The sequence below is a fragment of the Chamaea fasciata genome, unplaced genomic scaffold, assembly GCF_029207755.1.
Source record: "Chamaea fasciata isolate MVZ Bird 193981 ecotype frontalis unplaced genomic scaffold, bChaFas1.0.hap1 SCAF_7, whole genome shotgun sequence".
Classification (NCBI taxonomy): Eukaryota; Metazoa; Chordata; class Aves; order Passeriformes; family Sylviidae; genus Chamaea; species Chamaea fasciata.
This window is the reverse complement of record NW_027094092.1, coordinates 24,040,018-24,052,126: the sequence shown is the minus strand read 5'-3', so window position 1 is coordinate 24,052,126 and position 12,109 is coordinate 24,040,018. Positions and strand designations below refer to the sequence as shown.

General features: G+C 44.1%; 1 protein-coding gene across 3 annotated transcripts in view; it reads right to left on the bottom strand.

The window, feature by feature from the left end:
- Window positions 1-12,109, bottom strand: part of AMBRA1 (autophagy and beclin 1 regulator 1) — a 126,173-nt gene that overhangs the window by 104,629 nt on the left and 9,435 nt on the right. For 2 of the 3 annotated variants that reach the window (XM_066188001.1, XM_066188002.1), the window contains exons 2-7: window positions 10,557-10,812; window positions 10,244-10,302; window positions 9,343-9,526; window positions 8,502-8,674; window positions 7,646-7,712; window positions 5,615-7,074 (exon numbers count right to left, since the gene is read on the bottom strand). In XM_066188001.1, coding sequence (XP_066044098.1) covers window positions 5,615-7,074; window positions 7,646-7,712; window positions 8,502-8,674; window positions 9,343-9,526; window positions 10,244-10,302; window positions 10,557-10,691 — 2,078 coding nt within the window. In that variant the 5' untranslated portion in view covers window positions 10,692-10,812. The remainder of the gene's footprint in view (window positions 1-5,614; window positions 7,075-7,645; window positions 7,713-8,501; window positions 8,675-9,342; window positions 9,527-10,243; window positions 10,303-10,556; window positions 10,813-12,109) is intronic. The other variant, XM_066188003.1, reaches the window with a different exon arrangement.

Here is a 12,109-nt window from a genome sequence, read left to right as displayed (position 1 = left end):
GCAAGACATAGCTATTTGCACTAGCAAGAAAAAAACAAACTCAACACAAAAAAACCCCAAACATATTCTTTGCCTTCTTATGGAAAAGCTCCAAAATTTAGGTAATAGCTCAAGGCATACTTGAAGAAGAGAACAAACACAGCCCTGGGGGAAAAGTGAATACCCAGACTCCAAGCAACATCTGCCAAGCAATCCGCCAAAAAACAAGATCCATATTATGAAAGTTGTCCGAGGGGGTGAACAACCATTAAAATGAAAATAAAACATTTAAGAAGGGACACTACCAAGAGAGGTTCGCTCCAGGCTTGGTAGGCAATAAGCAGGAAGTCCAGACGAATTCTACAAGCTTGCCGAGGTCTTTTAAAGAGCTCTAACTCATGAGTATTTACATATCAGAAAGACAAAACACCTGTCTCACCTCAGATCCACATCTATCTCTTTCAAACCCTTACAAAAGCCAAAAGGATAAGCTCCTCCCTTGCTTGCATTCTGTATCAGAGCCATTTGCCGTCTGGATCCCCGCATTTACGCCTTTCTCCAAACACTGAAGAACTTGCAACTGTATGGTAAGTACAGAGATAAGCTGCCGTTCGGGAGTGAGGAGGGTCCTCAAGCCACCCTTCATACAAGAACGGGAAACTTTCAGGTTCGGAAAGGAGACAAAGGAGCAGAAGCAACATTACCCCCTTGTGGCAGCAAAGCAATATGGAAATATGGTCTTAGAGATTCCAAGGGGAACAGACTAGGTGTTTGTCTTCGTAGCTGCTGTAAGGAGAGCCGTGTGCGGCCAGAAAGGCCATCAACACTGAAGAGAGACGAAATGAGCTGGAGTCACTGTACTACACGTGACGGGGTTCACATCACACGGCAAGAACAAGGCAGGAGGGACCAGAGTCCTCAAAGCAGACCCGACAAAATAAAAGACAAAGATTTGTCCCTGGACCCTGTCACGTAGTTCCAGGGAAAAAGGTTTCACGTGTCACTTGTGCACTGTGCGTCCAACAGACCAAAACACAGCAAAGCTTTTGGTAAGCTGTGCCAACTTCAACAAATCAAGTATTTGCACAGCACAGTGGACTCTGCCTTTCATACACCCACAAACAAAATAAAGGAGTTTATACAAGGGTCCCCAGACAGGAATTTCCCCACTTCACACATGCTCACTCCTTTCTGCCTGTATGCATGACAAGTGTCACCCAGGATGGTTCAAAAGACTTCTCAGATTTTCAGGTAACTTCAATAACGTATCTTGTCTGTCAAACTAAATAGGTGAGGCAAGGTGAAAACATTACATATTCATAAAATGCAGACACAGGGTTACTCATACCACAGCCTACAGAATTTGACCTCTGGAATGAGTGCAGTGGACTGGTTAGAGAAGTTTAACATAATTACCAGACAAAGCTTCTTCATGGAAGAATAAGGATAATAAGCATTTCCTTGTGAAATGTAAGTTTCATGCAAACCTGCCTGGCAATAGAGCAGAACACACCTTTCATTTGCAGTAATGTGCTCAAATCTCTAGACAAAATAAACAGGCAAACCATATAAAATTGTCCCCCTCATGTATTACAAGCAGCAAAATCTATAGAGGACAATTTTCCTCTTCATTCTTTTCCCTATCTATAGGAATTGTTTCACTGACTAAGGTTTGAAATATGTTAGCAGGGACACACACTACTACTTGCTCCTTGCTTCCATTCCAGAAATACTGTGGCCTGGGGTGCCATGCCAGAACTCAGAAATAACAACAACAAAAATTATAACCTCTTACAAAAATTATTAAAAAACATAAGAATTATTTTCCTCTTTTTTTTCTTTTTCTGAAAACCCCACACTAATTCTGTAGATGTCACTTGTGTCATACTAAAATAGCCAAAGAGAAAATCTGGATCTGTTTTATTAGTCAGCATTGCACGGTACTCAGTATTAACTGCTGAATTGATACAGATTTCAGCAGAGATCACTGCTAGAATCTGTGTATTACTGTCTTAAGAAGGTGGCACCAGCTCCTCTCAAACAAGCAGATGGCTAGAAGAATCCTATTTCATTCCCTGTTCAATTTTTCATTATCAACCTGAATTGGTCACACAGCAACAATGGCTTTAAGTACTTAGAGGATCTTTTGCCTCACTGAGATTAGAGTATTAATACAATACCACCTCAACCCATTTTTAAATTAACAGGTAGCGATAAAAAAAAATTTAAACCAGCTATCATCTGTTGCTTAGTTATCCTTCCTTTATCCACATCTTTCCAACAGCTTCTATGACCAATTTTATGCAGCACATTTCACATGGCAACTTCAGAGATTTCTGAGATTCTTTTCACTTTGATGTTAAAAGTGAGCTAAAGACATCTGCAGGGGAAAACCCCCTACATCTGAATTAATGAGATCAAGCTGGAGAACCTCAGAAAAGCTGAAGTTCAGTCTCAGGAACTTTTGCTTAATGTAGACCATAAACTTTCCCCAAATTCATGCCTCACCAGCACAACTTCAAGAAGCATGCAGCTCAATGCCACACGGCTTTCAGGCCAAGCGAAATGTGACAGGACTCCTTGTATTGCTGAGGCTCCCGGTGACGTGTTTCTCCTAACAGAGGTGCCAGAGCTGTTAGTTAGGAATAGTGTCATTACATGCTTACTAATGCCTTGGTGATTAATCCAAGATAATTAGCCTAGGACCATCAGAAAGAGCAGAGTTTTCTCCTTACCCAGCTGACATAGTTGCATCAACAGAATTCAAAGAACAGCCTCCACTAAACTACCCTATTAACTTAATTGACCCCCAATGGCAATGCTTTCCCAAAAAGCTACTTCTCAACTAGGAAGTCCAGGTCAGGGAATGAATCCTGCCCACAGACAGTTAATGAGAACATACAGTTTCCAGATACAATTTTTATCTTACGTTTTTCGGCTGACCTTAGAATATAGAGCTCAATTGCCCAATGAGGACATCTAATGGAGAGACAAAGAAGAACAGGTTACAAGCACATCTTGGATTCCAACACTAAGAATTAATCAGAGGCTGATAGGCACAAAATTACATTGATTGGAAGTGTGTATGCAGTTACCACTTGTACCCTCAGGTTTGAAGGCTTATCCTCCCCCTTGTATTTCATGAGCACTTTCAGCATTACATAACTTATACCTCAGGACCCTCAGACCCCACCCTTGCATGCTTCCGTAGCTTCAAAATTAATAGACATTTTGGACACTGCTGGGCAGAAGTGGTTCCAGCAGTTCCCATTGTGAAAGCACACCCTAGGGCTGGAAGACATAAAGGCTTGGGGTGAGATGTTCACTCTATGCAAAATCTAGCTAAGTGGGTGCTTGCTGACTTAATAGATTCACAGGATATTCTGAGTTGGAAGGGACCCACAGGGATGATTAAGCCCAACTCTTAAGTAAACGGCCCATATGAGGATTGAACCCATAACCTTGGTGCTATTAGCACCATGCTCTAACCCAACCGAGCTAATCTCATCTCCCACATTCTATAAAGAAAAATATAAACAACTAATTTGAGAATGGCAGAAGATTACACCTGCAGGACAGAGCTATCCTGCAGGCAGGGTTCCTTTTAAGAAAAAGACTTCATGAAGCCTCAAGCCCACCCAATGTGTTCAACAAGAAAGGAAATGAAATTTTACTTCAAGGAAATTGCCATGAGCATTTAATACCAGACTGCCCACCGCTTCCTACCTCAGAATTCTACAGATAACCTTAACTTCAGTTAGAAGGGAAGCAGAAAACCCCTGCCGTGCCTGTTCTTTAGAAAGGCCTGATAACAGAAGCAGAAGACTGGGAAAACAAGAGTCCCTAGGAGATTCTCAACAACCTCTGCCAGAAAGGTTTCACCTTACAGGAATTCCTCTGGAATTAAGCTCATGCATCGAACTACCCACTCCAAATCAGAAGTCTCAGCGAAAAGCACCTGTTTGCTCAGGTGACCAGGCAGGCAAATAACCCTTCACAAATTATACAGCTACTGGAGCAGGCAGCAGCAACCACCATGGATGATAGGCAAAGTGACCCAGAGATTTAGTCATAGGACTCTCGTTAGACTCCTGCAGGCTGGGGTGGATTGAATTCTATGCCATTTAAATTATACAGTTATCACAGAAAAGATCAAATCTACACATCCCACTACATCTCACTGTCCAAGTATGTGCCAACTGCCTGATCAATAGGAAGGTTATTTGCCCCGTTATTTCTGACACTACAGTGACTCATCCCAGAAAACTAGACACAGTGGAGATGACATAAGTACGCACCACTGTTTCAAAAGAAAGATAACGCAAGACTTACTCAAGTGCGATTTTAAAGCTAAATTTCTCAGCTCCTTCTTACTTTTATGCCCTTTAATAGGGGACAAGAGTATATCTGACTTAAATTAACAGTAGGTAAGTTCTGGCCCAAGAAGTAGCTCCCATGTAATCAGCTTGAGACTCATTATGGCAGGCTATTAAAAAAAACCAACCCAAACTAGGGCAAGGATTTAGAAACAGATGAATAATTTTATGACCTCCACCACTTATTTGCTATGCAACTACAGTAACAAAAAAGGCAGTCACTGTTTTAGCCTCAGTATAATCAGCTTATCTGCAGGACAGAGGAAAGAATTCCCCTTCCTCGGGGACTCCTGTGCACAAAGCCTTCTTAGTTAGTCACATCTGCATCCAACCTGGAAATTTTGCTTTTCTACAGCTCAAAGCATCTATTTCAGGGAAACACCACGACTGAACGTTTCTCCTGGTGAGAGCACAAACCACTTGGTAGAGAAGATGTGAAACTGAAACCCAGTATGGAAACCCTGTCCAAAGTACCAATGTAGCTCTATCATCCACACGAGCCAGTGAAGACACTTTCACACAAAGGACAGGTCTTTCCTGATGCAAGTAGAGTTTAGCTTATCCAGTTTCTTGTATCATATCTGAAGCAGAAGAAAAACATCCTTCCAAAAAAAATCACCTTCTTGAAAAAGAAGACAGCAAAGCCTAACTTTTCAGTGGTCAGTACATCCCCAACCAGCTCAGGTCAACAAGGAGCTGCTTTCAAAACTTACCTCTCTTATCAGGGGCAAACCAACTGCACATACCCAAACCACTGACACAGAGCTTTGACTTTTTTCCCCGTCTGGGCAACACTAAGAAAATTACTGTTAACCCTTTTAACTTAACAACTTACTCACGCCCAGTTTCACACGCCAACCCTGGGCAGATCCTCCGTGCAGAGCACATGATGACAGGGTGTGTGATAAGGGGCACAAAGGACAGCATTAATGCATCCTGAGCTTCCACTCTTCTGCAGGATCTCAGAGGAGCTCTCAGGAGCAAAATTCACCCCAGAGATCTGCTGCAAGTGCCCATCCTTTTACCTATCTGTACTATAATTGAGAGGCCCAGTCTCTGCCCTGACTATCTTCACAACCCATCTGCTGCATGACAATAGCAGCTATTAACACATCAACCAACATCTCTATTTTCATCTACATGAATAGCATATAGCCATATGAGAAAAGGTTTTTATCCCTGAAAATACTGAAAAACCTCAGACTACATGGGAAAGGTTTAAGAAAAAATAGAGGAGGAAGGGCAAGCACGTATCTTACCTCCTGAGTGAATCCTCCTCTGAGCTTTCCTCAGGCATTTCCTGGTTTAAGGCCTCCTGTGATACATTCCCAGGTCTGCTTGAAGCCGACTGGCTGTAAACTCTTTCCCAGTGCCCCGTCTCCTGGTTAAAGACCACTCCCACGGTCCTCTCCTCCTGCGGGGTGGAAGAGCTGCCCAGCTGCAGTCTGCTAGAGGCAGGAGCTCTGCCCTCGGTTCTCTCTGCAGGCTGCACCTGGCTGGTATTTGGAGGCACACCCTCAAATGTGCTTTGGACCTGCCCTGGTGTGTAGCTAGGCGTGCTTCTTTCCCAGCGCAGCGTGTCATTGTTAAAGGTCAGCAGGTTATGACAAGCACGACAGCGGTTCAGGTGACCCCGGGACAAATTGGAATTGTTTTCACTGCTTTGTGGAGTCTGCTGATGGGAGGGACCCGGTCGATCAGGCTCAATGTTGTTGTTGAGCATTTCTTGAGCCTGTTGCGACTGGCTGGGCTCCCCACCAATCCCCTGATCTAACTCCTGAAGCCGGTCATATTCCAGGAAGAATCGCCTCAAATCACACTGGAGCTCATTACGAATGCTGGCCGGATTGCTCGGGCCAGCGCTACCACCACTGTTCACCTCAGCCCCCGGGGCCAGAAAGCCCCTCCTTTCTGTTGCAGAGGTATAGACTGATGCCTGGGAACCTCCCTCCTGCTGTCTGAGCACGGACAGCAAGCTCACGGAGGAGGCACTGGTCCTAGGGGGAGGCATGGCTTCCAGTTCGGACCGAGAGCTCATGTTCAGCACTGTCCTGGACCAGTCAGACCCACCCAAGCCTGAAGCCATCTCTCTCGCAGACTGTTGGTACCGGGACTGGTGGCCTGCCAAGGACCCGCTGAGGGACCGCCGCGTGGGGCCCAGGCTAAGGTTGCGCAGGGTGTTGCCAGCAGTGCTGCTCTGAACTGTGCTGAAAGCAGAGGGCCTGTTAAGTATCCCCTGCTCCTCCTGCGCTACGGATGCCTGCTCTGGGGGTTGATAAGGCTCTGTCTGCACAGAGGAGAAGGAAGTGCCAGTGGCCCCAGAAGACGTGGAGGGTGCGTTTTCCTGGTGTGGGAAGAGAGAAGAAGGAAGTCTTGCACTAGAGCATCGGCTGCAAAGGCACAACATCCCCAGGTGCTGGCAGCACTCTGCTGTGGGATAGCTGACTCGCTCCCGGAGCCTGTTATAGACAGATGCCCTGGTGTTCTCACTGGCTGGAGGCGGAGGTGGTGGTGGTGGAGGCGGTGGAGGGGATGGGGTAGCAGAGTCTTGAACACTGTTTTGCTCTCCCACCTGTATGCCAGAGGAGCGGGAGGACAACATATGCAGGAAGTTGTGGAGGAGGGGTGTGCGCCTCACAGGCTGAGACGGAAGGATAGCACGCTGCCGATAATGAGGCATCTCTGTGCTGTCCACGGAGATTTCCACTTCCTCATCGCTCTGCAGAAGGAAACAGTCAAAGTTCAGTCACCCCAAGGCGAAATCCTGGACTTCCAAATAAACAGCAGAAAGTCAGCTACCAGCCCAGAGAGATGAAAGGATGTGATAAGTCCCTTCCTAAAGGCCTTGACTTGGAGGAAATCAGTTGAGATGATTTCTAAGTTCATTTCATGGATCTAGACAATCTCTTCCTACAGCCCAGTGAGCTTTCACAATACATTGTTCACAAACAGAAGTCTGAGGGTCAGAAGGTGAGGGGAGAATTGTTAATACCTCAGCTTCAAATCCAAAAAAACATCACAACAGAACTGAAAGAACAGTACCACTGAGATCTCTGTCCCACCATTAGTCAGACAGAGAGGGCAAAACAAATGCATTTTGGAAAGCACTTTATTAGCTGTGCACATAACACAAGAACTTTCATGTGACCAATCAAGGTGAGACAGAACTCAGCTTAAGAAGACTTCAGGTTTTCAGAAAAACACAAGTCTGCTTAGAAACAGACTAGGGCTAAAGTACATAGAGCATCTTGCAATGAGCCAGTCAATACAAGTCCTGACATTTCCCTTACCTGCTGGTTAGAAGGGTTAACTATCGCTGTGAGCAAGTAGTGTCCCAAGGGATCAAACCGTACCAGCCTAAAACAAAAGCAATGCCAGAATATCAATCATCAGTTCACATTCCACACTGACACAGGAAGCTGAACACAGCAGGGAAGAAAACCCCACATGACATGTATGCAATGAGAACATTATTACTTTATCATCATCTTTTTATGAAGGATGTCAAAAAAGTTTATGCATTAAGAAGAACAAGATGTACCTATCTAGCTGAAGACTGCAGTTACTTTATAGTCCACAGCAACGCTACACCAAAGTTAAAAGCTGGAAGTAAGTACTGCTGTATCAATTGAAATAGCCAGAAAATTTAAAGGAATACACGTGTTTATATTACAAAATGGAACTGGTACAAAGGGAGAGATTAACTTGCCCCGATGTCACATCGTTGTCTTATTTTAAATTGCTCAAAAGCAGGCAGCAGGTTTCCAGCAATCTAGTCTCCTCTACAAGTGTGCCAAAGTAATAGCTCAGCATTCTGTTCCAGCAATTGCTGGGTTTTCTCATCCTTATGGCTGACAAGTTCAATTACTAAGCTTACAAATCAACATGAAGTAGACTCTGGACATTTAATGGACACATGCCCTATAACAAATATGAACAACCAAGCTGATCTATTACTTTCAATTGCTTTTCTTTCCGCCCACAGAACTGGTTTTCTACCAGCTGAGTTAAAGAGCTGCGAGCAACACTTCTGTCCACTGTCTGAGTGCAGATGGTGCAGCATCCCAGAGGAACCTCACACCCATTTCCCAAATCTGACCATTTTCCATATGCAAGTGTTCTCTTCACCCAGAAGCAGGAGCTCACCTGACCCGCTCCATTTCACTGGCCGTTTTCACCACTGCAAAAGGCTCCCGACGACTCCAGTCCCAGAAATGAATCTCATTGGCAGTGGCAATGAGCAAGAGCTGAGCCGTAGGATGAAAAGCAAGTGATGCAATGGCATTGTTGCTATCTGTGAACCAGCTCTCACTTCCACCCTAGAGTGAGGAGTCAAGAACCACAAGCAGTTTATCACAGAGTGTGCTATCATTAAGTTTCCATGTACGTGCCATGCCTCCCAGCCTGCCTAGAGCACTGCAAGGGAGGCGCTGTCTTGGCAACAACAGCTGTTCCCATATGAGGTCAAGCGCCAGGTCTAAAATGTAACACTACTTGCAACAATGACCACAGATGTATTTTTGTAGGTAAGTGTGCCTGAAGCAGCCCATAAAAACGCTTCATTTAAAAAAAAAAAAAAGACAGGCCTATGTGTTTTGTCTCTGCGCTGTTTACCAAACCAGGTAGAGCAGCAGCTTCTCTAATGAACAGTTCAAATATGTTCAGTGGAATAACAAACAGCATGTCTCTCACAAAGGCTAAACAGGCATCTTGCACAAAGTTCTCCAGCATTACCTGTACCACTGCAACCAATGAAACAGGCGCTGTTACGAAGCATAGCCTACCTGGCAGAACTGAATGCAGAATCTGTCACCTCCTCTCTATAGAAAAGAGGATGGCTATGGTCTGTTCTATGCTTTTAGACACAGGTCCCAGAAAAGCTTTCTAACAGCTCTCTTACCAGGTAACATTCAGAAAACAAACTCAGCCAAAAAAAAGTCACCACCCACCAAATATCAAAGGAACATATGTTTCAGGAAAGACTTACATGTAAATCCCAAATTCTAACCTCCCCATCTAGGCATCCCGAAGCAATGAGGCCTGGGATGGTGGGATGGAAGGTGACACACCAGGGAGTGCGGCGATGTCCAACCAAGGAATGAACACACTTGCCCGTTTTCACCTCTGTGATGTAGATGTTGTGGTTCACATGTGTGGAAGCCATTAGGGTCCTGGGAATGCAGAAGGCATGACAAAGAAGAAAATAGCAAAATTAGACCATGGTTAGCTTCACCTCAACAGGGTCTGTTCACACCTAACCCAGCAGCTCTGCCATACAGAGCTCAAAAGGTAAGAGGTTACTGTTTCACCAATGGTCCTAAAGCTTTCTGTAGCCAGATTTCAGGGTCCTTGCACACATGAGCTCATCTGGAGCTGCAAGCACAAACTTGACCTCGAACGTCAGAGTGACCATGCAGCTCAGAAGGCACTCCTGAGTGACAGTCTGGGGCAAATAAATACTCCCAATTCTCCACACTGTCTCAACCACTGGCAAATCTATGAGAGATCCCACCTCCATTCCTGCTTCCAATATACACATCATTCTGCTCTGTTCTTTATTCCTAGATATCCCAGGGAATGTGTCACATCATTGGGGCATGTTGTATTAAAATATCCTTTACTCCCTTTAGTTTCTTATGAAATCCCATGGTGTCTGCACAGATCCTTTTTCCTCAGAGCTTTTTATCACCTGGGTACCTCAGAAATTAAACACCAACTATGCTGGAAGCTGTGAGAGTAGGAAGGTGCACACATTCCATCCATGCTTCAGGAACCAGAAGTTTCATTCAGCTGTTCAGGACTGGACAACTCAATGGGCACAAGTCTCCACCACTTTTGTAAGTGTAAGGAGACTGCTGAAAACAGGGAACGAACTAGGAGTTAATTACCTGTCTGGACTAAACGCCAGCAAGAAGGTGGAGCGTGGACTGTCTGGTAACTCAACTTTCTGAAAAAGCCAACAAAGCAGGAAGTGTTGCAAGAGTCATATGATCAGACTTTTACTGTAAGCCACACAGACAACAAGGGGAACCCGCTGCAGGAACATATCTAGTATCACATCACTGCAGGAACTGAACAGAGCCAGAGAGCATATCAAGTGTAACACATCAAAGGTATAATCACAAGACAATTCATTTCAAATCCCTGCCTCCCTTCCCCCACCCCAAGATCAAGCTATGCAGCTCTATCCCACAACCTTACCTTGCCCTCCCATTTCATCCATCGAGTTTTATCCTCCACCAGCTCCTGCAGAAGGCGCTGAGCACCCAAGGCTTGGGTACCCCGTTCCCTACCCCACAGGATGCGGACAGCGTTCTTCTCTGGGACAACCTTCATGGCTCTCAGCTGCCAACACCACGCCTACTACTGAGAGGAGACACCAGCAGGCTCCAGATGACAACCACCACCAAGCTACAAATAAGCTATCCACATTTCAGTTGTTTTTCTTCATGGAAACCTAAAAAGATAAGAGACTGGTAAGGAAGGCAGCTTTTACTTCGATCACCCAGATGAAGTAAAAGCTTTAAATACCAAAAATACTGGATTTGAGAGATAAATCTTCCTTCTTATGCAGCCTTTGCTACCTGCTTCCATTATCAATGCCCCACCAGGGTATTTCTGCAGCCAAAAATTACTTTGAAAGCATCCAGCTCTTCTCTTGTACACGTTACACTACACATATCGAGAATTAAAAATTGGCCTTCAAATTCTTTCCCTTCCCTTGATCTCTTGCTGTGTATAATCAAAGAAAAAAGATTAATGGAGATACAGTCTTTACGCCTTGAAGATGTAGGTCCTCTCTGGGAAGGGTGTCTGAAAGCTAGAGGAACAATATTACCAAATTGACAATATGACAGAGAAATCTCCCAGGAACTACTCAAATTTCAGTAACAGGTCAAATTGTAAAGGTCAGGTGACTGATAGAGCTCAAATCCAAATTATTTTCAACTCCATAAAAAACTTTTAAAAATATGAAAACGATGTATGGGACAGCTCCACCAAGATTATTCCACTGTCTACACATCATCTTTCAATCTGCATTGCTCTTAGAATAGCTGCTCACACAAGTAAGGCACAGAGGCAAAAAATAATGCTTTTGAAACACTTTGAGCTGCACAGGAAAGTTTTAATACCCACTGTCTACAAAAAAAGCTAAATAAATATAATAAATAAATGAAATAGTGACTCTAACAGCAACAAAGTCACACAGGTGATCAATGGTCATACATTGGAGTTCACCACAAAAAGCTCTCCAGAAAAGTTTCTTAGAACAGATAAACCAAGAAACTCTGCTGCAATGCTATTATTACCTTCTGATCCCAGCAGAGTGTGCATACTACTCTGCCATCTCTTGATAACATGAAGATCTAAAGACAAACCCTATTCAGTTCATGTTACACTGAACAAAACTATCAACATTCAAGAGAAGGAAACAGCAATTTAAAAAAAGAGAAAAAAAAAACACATGAAGAAGAAAAAAGGTTTATGTGCACAAGAGACAAATTGTTAAATGACTGAACTCAGAAACGTCATTAGCAATATTTTCTTTCCTCCCACTCTCCCTAAAAAAACTCTCCTGAACAGACGATTTAAGACAGCTGCAGCTTATAGGGAGGAGTTGTCTAAAGAGATAAGCCAGGAAAATGAGTTCTAAAAAAGCACACCAGTTTTTATTTGTAGAAGTAAAATAAAGAGTACTGAAGTAATTAACAAGCAAAGGCATCCATCTTGCCAGGGAAGAAATTCTCCACAGT